Below are 18,812 nucleotides of genomic sequence, written 5' to 3' on the forward strand. Positions count from 1 at the left end.
TCAAAATGCACGATTTGGACTCGGCTACTATTTATTCTGCAGGACAAAGGCACCACGTAGCACTGTCAGACTGAAGCATACAAGCGCAGACGTGTACTCTCGAAGTAGTGCATAGCTGTGTGTGCTTCACTGTGGGCCGCCGTGGCAAGCCGTCTTGCTGTCGAGACACTCGGAGAACCACATGCTCCAATTGGCCTGGGGGGGGGGGGGGGTGCAGAGGAGGCAGATAGGGCATAGCTCCAGGGGCATAGTGACATGCACCAGCCCGAGCTCCCGGAAGTCTGCAGCAGGCTGAAAAATTTTGGAGGCAATGTGTTGGCATTTACGTCACAGTGACAACCACCAGGTGCTCGCATTGTCGGCTTAGGTGTTTTTTAAAGACTGCTAACAAGAAAGCTATACAATTGCAAGTCCTGTGGCTTTGCCAAAAGTACTTCACGGGTGTAAACTACTCATTTGTAACAAATTTAGCAAAGTGAAATTTTGTTGTATTTGGCCTTTGACAAGCCAAGCCCCTAAGCAACCTTAAACAGCTCTTTTGAGCAGTTTAAAATATTAATGTTTTGGAAAATTTGGCAAGCAAATGCAAACTCTCAGGATGGAGCAGTCATAGAAGCCAACTTGTGGGCCCTTGCTCTACATGTTTGTCTTGTTTTTCATTTTCGCTCTCATGCTGCTCCAGCCCTTTCCTTTCCATTTCTGTGCTTAGTTGTGGGCCAGATCATCCTGCTGATAAATTCTGTCTCCTAGTGGGATGTCTGACCAACACCAGTCTCTTCTGTGATGCAGGCGGTGCGTGCCAGCATTGAGAAGCACTTCCTGGAATGGCTCCAGTCGTGCCATGAGCACAGTGACAAGCAGATCATGTTTGAGTCATTCCAGGAAACAATCAGCCGGAGGGACACTCAGAAATATAAGCAGTACCCCTGGGCTGTGTTCAACACCATTGAATGGGATGGCAAGCGCTTCAAGAAAGGACAGCTGGTGAGTCAGTCTGCAAGGAGACCTCTGTTATTCACTTACATCATGAGCTGACCTGAGCTTGTTTTTCTGCTGGGAGGCAACAACTTTTCTCGCACTGTGTCAACAACATGTATTAATGGACCAATTGCCGAGCCAATACTGTTCCATTGCTGACACTAGTTTTCTTAAGGTCGCTTGGGGCATCGGAAATGAGTATTGGCATCATAGGAACCATGTACATCGAGAACTTGTGTTCTGTGGAAGGTCATATCGAAATAAGCATAAAATTCATATAGAAATTAACAGGGAGCTTTCTTTTTTGTGTGTGGCACGTGGTAACAGCTACGGAGTGTGGTGTGACTCAGTGCAGGTGTGATCTTATGCCCCAACCACTGGCACGCGCCGAAAGCTTCGGCGCGCGCTGGCAAGCAAACGCGTCGCTTCGCTTCGGCTGGAGGGAAAGAGCACGCAACCACTGGAGACAAGCTCCGACGCGCACCGAAGCTCGCTCCTCGGCTGCGGCGCACTGTTGCTGGACTATTCCGCCTTCATCCGTCAAAGTCCGGCCTAAAACAGCCTGTGTAAACTAAGCTTGAAACAATAAGTTAGTGATCTCCATGTGCTTTTAGATATAAAAAACACGTTTGAATAATGAATATACACCTGCCACAACAGTTTGTTTTTATTTTTGGAGTAACAATAGTGTACAAAATATCGACATCAGCGCTCGCGCGTCGTCTGTCTGCAAGATCGCTTTGCGAACACCTGCACGACGATGCCATGTATCAAAAACTGTTGTACCATTTCATTTTTTGGTAGCTTATTGCACAGCCAACTATGTAAGAATTAGGCGTGCAATGTATAACTGAAAAAATCTGTGTTGGAAATATTGCCACGTAGTAGTGACGGTAAATAAATAGTGCCGGCTCAATCGCAACGATAGCGGCGAGCAATGTCGGCAATCGTAGAAAATCTCATCTGGGGGTCAAGCGCGTCGGTTTGCATATGTCAATCGTCGAAAGCTACAGCCTATTCGCTGGTGCCCTCGCGCCTTCCAGAAACTACAACACAATTCGTGTCGCGTATGCAATCAGATTAGCAAGATTCGTCGACAACAGACAGAACCATCGATAACATTCGCGAAACTTCCGATACGTTCAGGTGCATCCTGCACCGAGCGATAACGTTTAACATTTTTTAGCCGGTGAAATACGGTAACCGGATACAGATAAAGCATCCGTGTCAATATAATTATGCTTGTTGGTGCATGAGAGAAACGTGAAAAAGTGGGTTCTGAGAAAATCAGCACAACAGAATTGAAACACCTGTAGCACTCACAAAAAAAAAAAAAAAAAAAAAAACTAGAACTGCTAAAATGTATTCTCCCCCCAATTCTTGATTCTGTCAAATCTAGCCCATGGAGCACCTCTATTATTCTAGGTTGTTTTGATGCATCAACACCGCATCCGGAGGCCTTCACATTGAGTGTATTGCTGCAAAACATTTTCACAGTGTAAGGGCCATGTTCTATTGTAACTGGTGTCCACATATCAAGTTTGCCTTTCCTTACATTAATAAAATGACATACCGTCAGATAATACAAGCTTGAGAATTAGAGGGTTTTAATAGGAGTCTTTCGTTGCCCTTTGCCAAGTCGTACTATTGAAGCACTTATTCGAATGCATGGGAGCAGCTCATTTGCATAGTATAAGAAATATATAAACAGGTTATTTTCACAATTTACACACTTCGTCACCACAAAAAGAAAAATTGCAGTTTATTGTTTTCAACCTGCTATGATGTTTTGACTGAGAAAGATATATTCAATTTGTTCTGCAAGGCACGCAATAATTGCTGTGGCATATTATTTTATTGCACAACACTGCATACAGTAGCCAGCCATTATTAAAACTCAGAAGAAATTAATAGCACAATGCATATGATCAGGCACATAGCATATTATTGCACTTTCTTAATTCATGCCAGAACGACGACCACAGGCGTCCTTCTCCAACAAGGTCAGCATCCATCGTGCCTCCTTACCATCGGGCTTCACACCCTCAGCATGTTCAACCTCAGCTTTGTGGTGTTTAAAACAACCTCAAGTGCGTCTTACGGTTCCAGGGATAAGAAAGAAGACCAACCTGCCTACCTTGGCCTTGAAGCAAGCAGCTCTGGATTGTTTGCACACTTTCTACTTTGATCGAGTCCAGATATATATGGATGGTTCTTCTGCTCAGACCAGCTCCACCAGCGCAGTGGTTATACCATCACGATCACTAAGCATCCAATACAAGATTTCTCACTTGACAACATCGACCGGTTCGGAGCTTGTTGCCCTCCGAGGTGCCGTTGATTATATTAATAACCAACCGGCTAATCGGTGGGCAATATTCTGCGATTCAAAGGCGGCCTTACAATGTCTTCTGTCATCTCTTCGTCGCGGGGCATGTGAACAACTCGTGTCGAAGATACGAGAAATACACCATCACATGATCATGAAAGGACACGAAGTCGTGTTTCAGTGGCTGCCTGGTCGTTGTGGTATCTCCAGCAACGACCTCGCTGACGAAGCTGCTAGGAAAGCCCACGAAGGAGCAACCCTTGTTTCTATACATTTATCGTGGACCGACACAGCCCAACACTTAGGCAAGCTACTGCACTCTTTTGACATTGGAAAAGTGGCACACACCTGAATTCACTCAACGTCGATTGCATTCCCTCGAACCCTTTATGCAACTGCGGCTGTTACCAGGTCTTCCGCGAAATGAGGAAACGGTGCTGTGCCGCTTACGTTTGGGCGTCGCATTCACCAATGCATATGCATTTTTGATTGGAATGGCTGATAGCGCCGAGTGCAATGCCTGCGGTGTCGAGGAAACCATAGAACACCTACTGTGCTACTGCCCATCTTTTGCAGATGAAAGGCAAGACCTCTGCACAGCTCTCAATCAGCTAGATGGAAAGCCGTCCACCTTGGAACAAGATCTTGGGACCATGGCCTCGCATATCGCAGCTACAAAAGGCCACAAAAGCGCTGCTGCGATATTTGAAAGATATCGGATTGAGTCAGCGTCTGTGATCCAAACTGAGTGACCGACTGATATATCCCCAGTGGACTTTCTCTTCCTTTAATCTTTCCGTCCACCTTTCCCTTTCCCCAGTGTAGGTTAGCCAACCGGGCTCAGTCCTGGTTAACCTCCCTACCTTTCATTTATCATTTTCTCTCTCTCTTCTTAATTCATGCCCTTTTTTTAATTGCACGAAAGCTACTGCACTGAAATAGTATACTAGTACATACTTAAAAAGCACAATTTTATACTACGATAATAATCAATCATTCAAATTGTTATTGTAGTGCCCAGGAACAGCTAGAGAGACTTTGTACAGGTGCACTTAACGAGCACTATGTGAGACAAAATGTACAGAAAACATGAATGTAGTAGACAAAAAAATGTAAGATAGAGAAACAAATAGGAAAAAAAGTAAACACGGAAAAGTAAAAGCGAGTTAATGCTACATGATTATCTACAGATACACAAAACACAGGAAATGAACTCTGAAGTATGTTTTGGAGTCGAGTCTTATTAGCACAATCTTGTAACAAGCCCAGGCAACGAATGTGGAGTGCTACCTGGTATACTATTGCGGCACAAACAAATGCATATGATCAGGAAGCTTTAAGGAATGTATAATGTCATGGACCACCTTATACAGGAACAAAAGGTGTGATTAATTAATACTTGAATCTAGAGGTGCGAGTTGAAGTATATTTGAGAAGGCTCAATTGTGGTCGCCAGAATGGCAAAAGTGGTGCTTCAAGATAGATATCAATTTATTCTGGATGCGTTCAATGAGGTCAGAATTAGATTTGCTCATTGCACCCCCTCCTACAGAGGCATACTCTAGTAGTTGGAGGCACACAGCAGAATTTCAGAAACAACAGGTGAGTGGAAATCATGCAATATACGGCATGCAATTCCAAGAGCGTGAAGGGCATGTTGTGTAATTATCTATGTGAAGAGAAGCTTAGCATTTTGTCGAAGTACACACCAAGATCTTTAATTTCATCAACCCTAAGGAGTGGAGCATCACGTAGGGTGTATCAAAATTTCACATGGTGCGTTTTGTGCATATAACTTAATGCCATAGTGTTGGAAGCATTTAAGTGTACTTATTGTTTCTTCACCAGTTTGAGAGTGAAAAGATGTCTTTTTGGAAGTCAATGCAGTGGTGAACACTGTTGACAGTCTGAAATAGTTTTAAGTTGTTGGCACACAAAGTCATTCTGTTCATTTATTAAAATGCTCTTAGCACTAACAGAAAGCGAGGAATCAAATATCGATTCAAACACCTGACGCACTGAAGAGGATAGATATAGGTCGGCAGTTAGTAACTGCGCATCTAGCACCTGATTTGTGCCTGGGCAATGTTCATGCTACCTTCGGAGCGCTAGAAAAGGTACTAGACTTTAGGGAACTATTGAAGATGCTTGTGAGAACGAGGAACAAGTATGCTTTCATACGCCTTAACCCTTTCAGACACCACTTTATCCCGTTGATTGAAAGTTGCTTTTACCACATCTCTTGCATCCTCAGAATCGTAGAAAGTGTACAGCTGCAGCAAATATTTAGAATTTTCAATTGTTTAGCGAGTTTTGTCAAGTTTACAAAATCTCGACTCCATGCGAAAACTCACTACAGGAACACAAAATATGAGAACATGTACTATTTCGTGTTTTGAAAAGCTTGAAAAACACTTATCCAGCCAATTGAAAATTATGCCTCGTGCACGACATTGTAAAAAACAATGAAGGAAGTGAACCCGCTACGTACAACATACTTGTGGTATCCTGTGTTAGCTTCCGGCTTTGGTTTTGGGTCGTTTACGTCAGGGCGCCACTCAGCGCCAAACGCTGCAAGTTGTCTCCTGCTTCACCTCGGAGAAATAAAACAGATTCTTTGTCTGGTCCCCTACTGAAGCAGTCCGGCTCTTTCTTGCGGCGCTGCGCGCCCCGGCCGTTTAGGCCTCATGCCGTAAACCTTTCGTCCGGCCGCCCCGTCGAAGCTACAACAATACTGACACAGAGTAACAACACCCAGACGTCTACCTTCCACTCATTCTGTTAAAACATTCTGCACGGTATTCAAAATTGCAGCACAGTTCCAATAATAAGTGTTTCAACATGTATGAAACACATTTTAAATACGATTACTCTCATCAGTGCTTTTGCTATGGATGCACGCTCCTGCTGTGCCCAATTGTGTAGACAGCGTCTCAAAGGGTTAAGCTCTGTGGAGGAAATACCATCAACACCACCAGAAAGGGAATGTTTAAGGCAAAGTTTAAGGCACTTCATATACTTGGAAACAAGGTTTTCATTTACTGTTAGCATACACTGTGCCAGACTGAGAAGGAAGGTTACTTGAAGCATATTTCACACCATATAGCAAACAGAAATGTTCTGCAAAGGCATCAGCAGTGTTCGAGACAACACCACTACTTTCATGAAGAAGACGTACATCTTTGGCACTCTTTTTAGAAGAGAGAGCCCACAAAGCTCCAGAAATATTTTGAATTATGTGTCACGCTGGCTTCAACACAATCAATGTGGTCAAAGTGATGATTCTAATAATAATAATAATAATAATAATAATAATAATAATAATTATAATAATCTTAGTGGTAACTTGGCACACTAGACTAAAAAGAAGACTGATGCCCGTATGTTGGAGCATCTGATAACCAGCCATCTAAGCAGGAATTTGCAGGATGCAGAAGACACTTCCTTCCTCTCCATGTGCACACACACTTGCTCAATAACACAGCACGGCACACACGCACACATTTCACAGGTGCACAACACACAGGAGTGCCAATTCAGTTTGTTTCCAAGGAAGGAGAATCCAAATCGCCAGGGGGGTGGAGAGAAAGCTCTGCATGCCAGATATAATCATGGAGTTGTGGTGTCGGGCCATAGAGGCGCGATAAGGGCTCAGGCTGTGCTGACCACTTGTTCAGACGAACTGAACAAATATAAGTGCTGTCCAGAGAGTCGTCAAGCACCCTGCAGTATAGACTAGTGCAATGTTGTGCTGGTATTGCAGGGTGTGCTACTTGAGGGGTTTGAGGCAATCCTCGAAGGCTGGCATGAGCTTGTGACAACCAAAAAGACTGGAGTAAAGGGTGCGTATTGTCCGGCGCTGAACAAGCTTAAGTTTGTTAGCGTCGCGAGTTTGGTACGGGAACTATACTGATGAGCAGTACTCAAGTCGTGACAGAATGATAGAAGTGTAGAGTGCTCGGAAAACCTTAGGTCATCAGGGAAGGGAGACACGGGATACAAACCCAAGAATGGGCCGGTGCTTACACACAGTGCTGGTGACATATGCGGAAAAGTTGGGAGAAGAGCTAAATGTTACATCCTGAATGGGAAGGGCCCGAACAGTCTTCATAGAGGTGCCTCCAAGGAAGAAGGTTGGACGTGCAGCAGTTTCGTTGTGGCTGATACGCATGGCAGCACCTTTTACGGTGCTACTACAAAGTTTGATATTGTAGGCCCAGTCGTTCACCTTTACAGAATGTATTTATTGTAAGCACATATGCTGTGCATTGGCATATTGTTGTTGTGGAAGTGTTAACTTGTAAATCAAACACATTCTGCGCAGATGCATTAGTAACTTGGTTTTGAGTAGACCTTTGTCCTGACTACAATTTATAGTATCGCAGCAAGAAACATTTTAGTAGAAGCTGAAGGGATTCCAGCAGTTTAAGCATACCGACTGCACAAAACACTGATGACACCTTTTCACCTTCCCCACAATGCACTCACACCATCTACACTTTGCATAAGCAAAAAGTGAGATAAAAAATCAATTACAGTTTCATTGACTCAGTACTTGCTGCTTCTGAAGCAGGCATCGAAGCAATTGTGGTATACGCTGCTACATGCATAGGTCTTGCATGATGCAGGTCCTGCTATGCACTGCACACAGGGCACACGTTGCAAACAGATAATTTCTTTTTGCAGTGCTCAACTATAAGGACACACTGACTCAAACATGACTGCGTTGTCACGTATGCTTCAGTGTTCTTGATTGCTTCACGAGTGAATTATCCCCAACAAGCCCAAAAGACAGACGCACTTGAAAGAAGTGAGTGAATGAGTACAGCGAACTTGTACTGAACTGGATTCACATGCCGAATAGAAGAGCGCAGTGTCAGCTGAAACAGGCGGCACGGCTGATTATGTAAGTACTTCCAATAGTTCGGCTACTAGTGTATTTCGCTTTCGGAAGTTATCTTTACCACTGAAAGCAGCGCAGAGCTTGGCCGTGACACTTGAGTCAACCGACACCACGCGAAATATGCCGCGGTTGACCAACTCAACTTCCACACGGTTCATTCACCACATCACACGAAGTCAGGAGTGCCATATTTTAAATCACTGCAGCACCAAACGGACCTGAAAATTCACTTCCTTCGACAGAGTTTCTTAGCTGGCCTCGTTCACTCGCCAGTTACAAACTCGATGGATCCGGTAGGCCTACGCATAACGTAAACAACATCGGCGATAGGCGAGTGCTGATTATCCACACTTCGGAACTCGTAAACATGTTTCCATTCGTTTTGGGCACAACAAAATACACACACAACAAGCACAGACGTTGCGGTAATCGTGATTCGGTTGGCTGTTTTAGCAGACAATCGCACTGAGCCCGGCGGAACCCAGTGGGCAGGTTGGATTAGTCGGCGTCGTTCGAAGTCGCTTCAGATCCACTTCGCACTGCCACAACCCACGGTCGTTGGTCGGTCGGTCGTGTCGTTGTCGGCCTACTATTACAACACTGTCTTTCAGGAACACTGTCGCGCGCGTCGTGCGTCCAAAAAAACTCGGACGATCGTTGGTGCCGGAGCCTCCGCTTGGGCGGCCATTACAGGCATAGCAGCCTTCGATTGGTTGACGCGTGCGACTCGTCGCAGCCTCTCATTGGTGCACGCCGGCGCAGCTTCGCCGCGCGTCGGCAGACTTCTAGCATCGGCAGTAGACATAATCGCTGCGCGACGTTCCCCTTCGCCGCGTTTCCGACCGACGCTTTGACGCATTTGACCCTTCGGCGCGCGCCGAAGCTTTCCGGCGCGTGCCAGTGGTTGGGGCATTACACTTATGAATGTTGCCAAATTCGTGTCAACAGCTGTGTGTATATTAATGAAACTGATTATTTTTTTTGCCCAGATTCGGACACAACGAACAAATCCAATTATTATTGGCTCCATCCGGAGGTTCCTGTTGTATGGCGACTACACTGAAAGTGTCTGCGCAACAGGAGGGGAAGTGGAGATTCAGCAGGTATGTGCAGATCGTGTCAGCTCCAGCCGAGCAGGCTTCCTTGCCTTCAGAATATCCTTGATTGATTGTGGTACAGGGTAGTGCTCAATTTTATGTTTATGATTACGAAAAAGTTTTGAGACATTGCTGTTGCATGGCAGTGGTAGGCTTTGCCCCCACCCCTTCTTTTTCTTATGATGAAAGTTTCGCTCGCTCTGATGTTGCATGTTGTGACCAGCGTGGTTTTCTGCTCCAGGAACCAAGATCACTGTATGATGAGGTGAAGATCTTCCCGCTAGCGAAGCTGGATCGCAAGGTCACAGATTCCATGCTGCAGAAGATAATTGACGAGGAAGAAGGCAGGTGTGTGCTGCTGTGGTGCAAGATCCTTGCTGTTCTCAGGCTTGTTCTGCCTGCAGTTGCCATGCGTTGTGTCTTTTTGTGCGAGTTAAGGAGCATTTTCATTTACGGTATGAGCTCATGCTGAGTACAAGCTATTATTCTGGATGCACCTCACTAGTGGATCAAAAGAGTGCTCAAAAGTAAGCTATCCAGATTTGTGTTCCTAGTCTACTCGATGGTTTTAAGAAATCTCCTTTCAATGTGATGCATGTGTCAGTGATGACTGTCTGCAATTAAAAATAATGGAATCAAAAGATTATTTTTGCTGGGCAAAATTTTTTTGTAGCAGTAGACAGAAATTGTGCAAATTGCAGGGTGTCTACCAACTGGGAGAATTGGGAAAACCGGGAATTCTCAGGGATTTTCAATAGTCTGGAAAAACTCTGGGAAAGCTCAGGGAATTTGTGCTTCTATCAGGGAAAATTAGCAGTAATTTTATTGAAAGGGAAAGAAATTCGTGGTAGAGCTGGCTCGAGTAGGAGGAGTTACCAGTGTTTAGTCAACGACCGACTTTCCGGACTCCCGATAAGTTGGACGGCTTCGCGGCACCGCCATGTACCCCATAGCAAAAAAAAAAAAAAGGGAAAGAAAAAGAAAGCTAGGCCCCATAGAGCCTATGTATAATAACGTCTGAAATTTCGGATGCAAGAACCCTTCGCCATCCGATTTTCCGGACCTTTTGCCGTCATGGCAGGTCCGAAACGGCATTAATAAAACCACCACCACCGCCGCCGTTTTGATTACCTCGTCGCTGCTCGAACGCTCTCGCACGCAGATCTGCTGGCAGCCGTAGGCACCACCGCAGCAACGCTAGGCCTAGCTGCTTCTGCGTTCGCTATGAAGCTTCTTGCCGTTCTGTGCCGTGTTTTTCATTGAAATAATTCGCCGCTATCAGCAATGGCACCGACTTCGCCTTTGTGGTCCTCGCGATTGGCTTCGAAGCTCGGAAAGCACGACGCGTTGCATAATGCCGGTTGCCGAAAGTCAGCTTCGCCTCACTACAGCAGTATTACGCAGTGAAGCGTGCGCGAATTATTGCAGTGAAGCTCAACAAGCGTGGGAAGGGGCAATTGTCACGGGACACGCGTGCACCCGCCGCCTTTTGTCACAGGATGAGCACCGATGTGCCTAATAAGTGTACTGGTAGGCCCTCAGAGCTTTTTCTGATGTTCTGCGGCAGTAAAAGACATGCAGTGGTGTACCAACTATTTCTAGTGTGTGTGTGTGTGCGGGGGGGGGGGGGGGAGCAAACCACAGATGGTCTGACCTTTCGTTTTCTCTCTCTCTCTCTCTCTGTGTGTATATATATTTTGCCAATTACTATTACAATAAGTGAAATAGCCTGAAATGCTTCAGTTTTTAACCGTTTATTCCGCTTATGTTTTAACTGTTTATGTTTATTTAACCAACAGGGACCTCACACATGGTGAACCATGGTGGCCTGAAAAATGAGCTGAATTTGCATTTATCTCTTGCAACTATATGACATCTCAAGATGATACAGGGGCAAAAGGCAATGAGTGCACCCACAGTGGTCTCGGATCGCGCCCAGTAGCAGCAGTACAGCATATATATGAAGGCACATTTGCTGCAGAGAATTTAAATTATTCAACAAAGAATTTTACTTGCGGTTTAAGTTTACAAAATAAATGTGTGGCTAGATTAGGTAATAATACTGTCGAGGTTATAGGCGATGTACAATCAACGTAAATTGCTTGCAATATTCACACTTTAAAAAAAGTGGGCTTGCCATTTAGGCCCTGCGACAATGGACATCCAGCGAACCTGTTAAAAACGACCACTACAACTGCTGAGGGGTGTATGCAATGCTTTAGTGCTTTATAATGCCCTCCCCACCCTTCCCACACAGTCAATTTCCACTAGATTTGATATCAGTTGAGTTCAGTTATTCCAGGGCAATGGGTTAAGTTCTTTGTTCGCAAAACGCATTCATAAAGCTCCAAATAGCTTACATGCATAATATACTAAAGATATCATAATTAGTTCTCTATCTTCGACGTTTGCCTTCATATTGGTGATAATACGCCCTTTATTTTCGCCAAATATAAACAATATGTATTGTTTAGTTCATGGAGGACATCGCTGAAACAAGGACGGAAGGTGTTATGACACATGAAAGTAAGGAAAGAAATATGATGGCTCATTATTATTTGCGCTTTTTACCGAACCAGGAACGTAAAAATTTTGTCACACATTACAGTTACAATGGCCCACCTCCACTTTCCACAAAATATGAGCCTGTTGTAAACTACAGCTATGTCAGGACACCGGGAAGCACAGTTGATAGCGGTCACACACTCTAATGCTTGAATAAGAAAATTTTTACTAAAGCTGTATTTGATCCAACCACTTCGCACTAGAAGTTTCCATTGGGCACCACCAATTTCCGCTAAATTTGGTCTTGACGGCTTTTATAGTGATGCCAGAGCAGCGGGCTCAATTCTTCTGCTCTCGTTAGGCACGCTCAAACACACTGGAGTGCTTTTATACGTAATTTATTACGAAAGCCATCTATTTGGAACTTCATCTCCACATCACCCTTTAATTGGTCCTTACAGTCACCAAACCTAACGAAGCTGCCTTCTTTAGTTCAGTGAGGATACCAGCCAAAACTAATATATCACGTATGACAAAGTAAGTACAAAAGAATGAGGGTTCAATGATTATTCGTAACGCTTCTCAATAACCCAGAAATATTATGCAACACATTCCACTTGAAATGCTGCCTATTCCTTCAAAGTATAAAGTATCTTAATCTCTGTTGGGACAATAGCAGTAGCGTGATAATTTCGGAACGCTTGTTCACAATTTTTTGATGTTGCATTTGATCTACATGCATTTACCATCGCACATAAACTTGGCGTATTTCTCCTCTTATGCTCGCACAATTTTATCTCAGATGTTATTGTAATTATGCAAGCGCAGCAGTGTAAGTCTTACACCGCTCGTAAAACAAACTAATAAGGCTATGGACCACTTGCATACCTATTCTACTTGAAAATGTGCATTTAACCCACCCATTTGGAGCATTGCCTACACCTTATTCATACCATGCCCCTAATTTCCCCTAGAAATAAACAAGATGCCTTGTTTAGATCACCAAGAACACCGGAGAAACAAACTGCAAATCTCGTAATTTCCCCTTCGGTGACGGCATAACATTTGCGAACGCAACTTAGTTTTGCCCTTACTGTGAGGTGGTTACAAGGAATAGACACTGAACATTAGGCTTTCAGTAAATTGCACATTCTGCTTTCTTAAGGTACACCCATTCCACTTCTCAGTGAAATGTATCGCTTCAAACGACCGCTTTCACGAAGGCATTGCCCTCTTTGACGTTTCTTCCAAGAGGGTAATGCCTTCGTGAAAGCGAAGTGGGGGGTTTCGGTAGTAATCGCAAAAGATTATTTCTTCCGTTGTTGTAATGCTTGGGCCCAATAATTAACCTTTACAAGTAATTTGAGCGGATGATTCAATATATTTATTGAAGAAACGTAGTACGACTCACTTTACAATTAATGAATATAAGTTACTATATATTTACGATGGGTCACTATAAAATTCGGAGGCATTCTCCCACCTTGACTTGCCTTCTATATGGTGTCTCCAGCAAATAGGTAATCTTCGAAAATATTTGCTTCTGTATGCATCTCGTTTTTATTTGTATTTGAGAATGTCTCACTATCAGATTTACACATTTCTTCCAATATATCTTTTTTTCGCTGTGCATTTTACTAACTCCTCCCTTCTGTTTTCTTTTTGAATAAAATAAATTTACTTCATATTTAAAGGGGCATGCCTGATTTTACCTCTTCACTAAGCCATATCTTCACTAAGCAGTAAACAATGTATTATTGCCACTAACAGCACTGTAGGAAAGGAGGAAAATGCCTTATTTTGCAGGGCATCCGAATCGACTATTCTGCGAGTGAGATTTTAAAAGTGCAGTTTTTAAGCACTGACAAAGTGCTACCATCTATGTAGTAGAACACAAGGACTGAATAAGCACGTCCTTCAAACGCTGAATGAGTGCTGCGATCTGTGTAGTAAATCACAACGAGCTCAATAAATGCTGTTTTTGAGTGCTGACACTGCAGCCATCTTTGCAGGCAGGCAACTAGGCGAAAAACTAAGTGGATGTGCTCGGTTTGTCTATATTGCTGTGAAAATGAAAATATTGCCGTGAACAAGCTTTGCTTTACCAGTATCATGTTGACAAGCTAGGCTCATCCAAAATGTTTTAATGGGCCCCTGAAACGGTGTGGCCAATTTATCGCTGAATGATCACCGAGTGATTGGGGCTAAGCTCTCTCCCTTCACTGGCTCTACGACAGGATGTCATCGATGACGCCACCTGGGTAGCCAGTCGTATGGCTTGCCCAACTGATGTGAATTGGGCTAACTATATCAATTTCATAGTTACAAATAAAGTACTTAATACTTACGTAACAAATTGTCAGGTGGCATCTGAAAACTCGAGGGAGAGGTGCTCTGAGCGATGCACATTTTTAAAACCTTATGATAAAGTAGTCAAATTTCAATATAACGAATCACTCGGGACCACCAGAAATTGTTCGTTATTCTGAAAGGCCGTTATAGTGAGAGCCCCAAAATTAACCATTCCACCCATCAAACCATCAGTTCATAGGTTGTCACCATTTGAGCTATCCATGAAAACATCGCTGTTGGCTCTCGTCCCACACTGTTGCTATATTCTATAGATTCTGCCACCATGCACCACCGAAGCACTGTATACAGTGAAACCTCGTTAAACCGTAGTTCACTGGAGCTTGGCAAAAGTATGTACTAAATGGTAGTGCTGCTTAGCCGAAATAGCATGTCATCGCCCACTTACCTATCAAAAACGGAACTCGGAGAGAGTACGACGAAAGAGCATAAAACGTTCAGTATTTATTAATTTAGTGTTATTTTCGTTTGATGCCATGGTGGCCTAGCAATGACGACAGTGGCGTCAAAGTCCCTTAAACTCGGTAAACACTCACATGAGGCTGACGTAATGCACAGCTTCTGCCACTGTCTGGCCTGAATTGTCCGTGCTGTTGCTTTCTGTGTTGTCCTCATCACTGTCGTTAGGTGACACTTCTGCAATGACACAGGCAATGATGGTGAAAAGTCGAACCCTGAGAAGCTGAACCTCGTGGCCAGCATCTTTTCGCAGTCCCAGGAGCACTGTCGAGCATCTTCTCCTTCGCATTTCAAATGCCACACACCATAGTCAATGGTAGATCCCTCTCGCGTACTAGTGCCGACTTCATGCTGCGTTCGACAGCACAAACGATGTCCAATTTTTCTTGCTTAGCACCTGGTTTTTATCCGAGCTTTGGCATGACGCGAGTCATAGCTTGCACGAGGCCACAGCACAGGCCACAACTAGCCATCCACAACGCTCTCTGGCTCGGCACCGAAATGATGTTGATTAGTGTGGCTTCACCCTTCCAAGTGCCGTCTGCGTTTGTGCTTGGAGGCCGTTCTGATCTCGGAGGCTCGTTCTGTCTGTCCAACCTACCGCCATGATTGCACTATGAAAACTGCAAATCCTACACATTAACCAGTACATACACAATAAGCTGGTACAGCTCATGCAAATAAAGAACACAATATTTTCAATGACTTTACTACGTTTAAAACGAAACTACTGTTTAAGCAGGTATGGTTTAACGAGGCTTTACCGTAGTAAGAGCGATGTGCGCAAAGCAGATGCTTATGCTGAGAAAACTACTGCAAAAAGGAAGCTCCATGTCTCTTCCAAAGCGAAATGTTTCTTGTTTGTTTTCACATTTCTTGTCATGGACACCACAACTGTATGTGGTCACCTGTGGCCACCTGAACTATTCTAAAGTGTAAGCGTGCATAAATGGCACTGGCCAGAAAGTGCAAAGTGTGATCATGTGGAATCTCCGTCAGTACGAAGGATACATTTCTCTGCACGTGTAGCTAGTACGGATGCAGAAAGAAATGCGAAAAAAAGGCATGCACAGAAAGAAGGGTGAATGAAGGAAGAGATGTGCCTCCGTTGTGAGGCAACAATTGCCTGGGCGGAGCATGCGTTCGCAAAGAATTCTCTCCCAAGCTTTTTTTTATTGAGCGCCACCTCAGGTCTTGTGAACATGTGCGCTGCGCCATTCACTTTCTGCGTCTTGTCATCTGCCAGCCTCATGTTCCAGCTGCCGTGAAAGATAAACGGAAATATAAGAATTTCCAGATTCCGGAATGTTAGTTTGTAGTACTGAGGTGTTGCTAAAATCACACGGAAATTGAATAATGATTCAGGGCATCTACCAACCGGGAAAACCGGGAATTCTCAGGGATTTTGAGTAGTCTGGAAAAACTCAGGAAAAACTCAAGGAATTTGTGCCTCTATCAGGGGAAATTACCTGTAATTTTATTGAAAGGGTCGAAAGTCGCGGTAATGCTGGCTCGAGTAACAGACAGGAATCGCAATGAATTGCCTTTGACACCTTGTCATCAGCTGGAGGAGTTTCCAGTGTACAGTCAGCGACCGACTTTCCGGATGCCTGATAATCTGCACAGCATAGCGACACCACGGCGCACCCCATACAGTCAATGTATCAGAACGTTTGAAATTCCGGACGCAAGAATTCTTCGCTGTCCGATTTTCTGGTGCTTTTTGCCGGGACCGCAGGTCCGAAAGGGCATTAATCAAAGCCACCACCGCTGCCGTTTTGATTACCTCGCCGCCTCGAACCGGCGCTCTTGCACGCAGATCTGCTGGCGCCTGTAGCCACCGCTGCGGCAACACTAGAGCTAGCTGCTTCGACGTTCGCTATTAAGCTTCTTGCCGTTGGATGCCGTGTTTTTTAGTGAAAGAATTTGCTGCTCTCAGCAATGGCACGGACTCCGCCTTTGTGGTCCTCGTGATTGGCTTAGAAGCTTGGAAAGCACGGTGCGTTGCATACTGCCGGTTTCCGAGAGTCAGCTTCGCCTCTGTACAGAAATGTTACTTGGTGAAGCATACGCAAAAGTATTGCAGTGAAGCATAACAAGCGTGGGAAGTGGCTATTGCCATGGGACACGGTATGTATTCCTTAATTATACATGTGTGCACCCGGTATCTCCTGTCACAGTACGAGCACTGATATGCCTAATACATGTGCTGACAGGCCTTCAGAGCGTTTTCGAATGTACCTGGGGCGATTTGAGCCCTTAAAGGCAGTAAATGACATGCATTTATTTTTTCCAACTGGCCGATTTTTCGGACGTTTTCGTGCACCCTAGGGAGTTCCAAAAATCGGACACGGACTGGTAAACTGACCAAGAAGATGCTTCAAATGGTCCGTGGGGCGAACGAGTGGCGGAAGGAGGACAAGAACAAAAAGGACCTAGTCACTGAAGAATGAAAGGGAAAGGAAGCGTGCTGCTGTTGTTTTTAAGGAGCTTGCTCAAAAGACAAGGTGTTGGCTGATGCCGAGATGCAGGTGTCCCTCATCCAAACCGAAACAAACTCTTTAAAGCAATGAAACAACACTGAGGTGTCGTACACGGGCTGAGAGTATGTCGGGACAGTTTAGGTTGACTTACGAGCTTATGGTGACAAAGTTCGGGCCTCATACCACTGAGCTTGCCATCAGTTGACAGAAATAGCTCGTATTCGAAAATGTTTGTTTCTGTATGCATCTCCTTTTTATTTGTATTTGAGAATGTCCAACTCCATTTGCGATTCTTTTCTAAGGCATTTTATTTGCTGTGCATTTTACTCCTCCCTCTATTCTATTTTTGACTAACGTAAACACTACTCCTTAGTATTCAAACTGGATTAAGTCATTGTTTTTAAAAGTTTTTTTCAAATGCTTACTAGAGAGTGACAACACCGGGCGACATGGTTTCAGCCCGTCTCGACATAAAACATAGTTCTGCGTTACTCAGGGGCCGGCAATTCTATTTTGCAACTTGGCAAAAGAGACAAAGAATTCGTAGTCAAAACGACACCAAGCTGGCGCGGACAGGCCGCATGGGCCGAAAAAGGCACACGCGCGAAGTTTGACTTCATTTCGGCATTTGCCCCTGTTTTGTAAGCAGCAGTGGCTTTAAAAGTAGCGTTTTTTTTTACTTTGCTGTTGAATTAGGTGCTGATAAATTCAGAACAGGTAGTTTATGAGACACAACCCAAAAATATTGTTTTTCAAAAATCGACCTTTCCGCGATTTTTCGGCTTTCGAGGGCTGCGTCCCCCCTTCTTAAGTGCATCACTTAAAGGTCAGAAGGACATACCCTAATGAGTGAGTACATTCATACAAAATCGTACTGAGTATGTTTCAGTATGTTTGTATGGAAATCATAGGGGAATGCTAGAACGCTTCAGGCCTATTCGTGCCTTTATAGCCTTTATTCTTGCGTTTGCCTCTGCGCGCAATAGTGTGTTGTCTCTCTGCCTTCATAACTGCATAGTTGCCATCCATGATCGTGTTGAAAGCAACCACTGTTTCGTCTTCAGCGGTTGTGGCAAACAGTAGTTTTCACGTAATGCTTGCATTGGCTGTGTGGCTTCTTAACCGCATGGTCGTTGTCCATGATCGCGTCGATAGCGAACCACCGTTTCGTCCACAACAGTTGTGGCAAACATTAGCCTTGTTTTGACTCAGTGCAAGGGCTGTGCACGCAATGTCACAAACACAGCAGAAGCTATTGAGGATGAAGGGCACCGGCGACACTGCAATGAACAGACGATCTGTTGGCACTTATCTGACTATCTAAAGAGAATTGGAATGTGTTCATGGCAGTGAAAAGAGTGTCTCACATGAAGACTTGCAGTGTGGCTATGCTGCGAAGGAAGTCGCAAGGCTTTCACTGCTGCATGTAAAGGCCAATCAGTGGCGAGAGGACAAAAATTGCAGCGTCTGCATTGCTTTTGGGCAAAATAAAGACAGGGTTTCCTGAGTGATTCAGTAATAAAAGCATTTTGACGTAGCCAGCATTTCATTATTGTTTTTTGTGATACCGACAGTAATTTGGTTAATTCAGACTTTTTTTTCAGTCCTGTGAAAGCCAAATTAACGATGTTTTACTATATTTTGCATGTCTGCCATTGCTGTGCATGTTGGCTGGCAAAGGATCGCTT

General features: G+C 44.4%; 1 protein-coding gene across 1 annotated transcript in view; it reads left to right on the forward strand.

The window, feature by feature from the left end:
- Window positions 1-18,812, forward strand: part of LOC142585961 (structural maintenance of chromosomes flexible hinge domain-containing protein 1-like) — a 409,872-nt gene that overhangs the window by 118,076 nt on the left and 272,984 nt on the right. Inside the window, exons 14-16 of the mRNA XM_075697096.1 lie at window positions 790-984; window positions 9,200-9,313; window positions 9,549-9,655. Of these exons, the coding sequence (XP_075553211.1) occupies window positions 790-984; window positions 9,200-9,313; window positions 9,549-9,655 (416 nt within the window). The remainder of the gene's footprint in view (window positions 1-789; window positions 985-9,199; window positions 9,314-9,548; window positions 9,656-18,812) is intronic.

Source organism: Dermacentor variabilis, chromosome 6, assembly GCF_050947875.1.
Source record: "Dermacentor variabilis isolate Ectoservices chromosome 6, ASM5094787v1, whole genome shotgun sequence".
NCBI lineage: Eukaryota > Metazoa > Arthropoda > Arachnida > Ixodida > Ixodidae > Dermacentor > Dermacentor variabilis.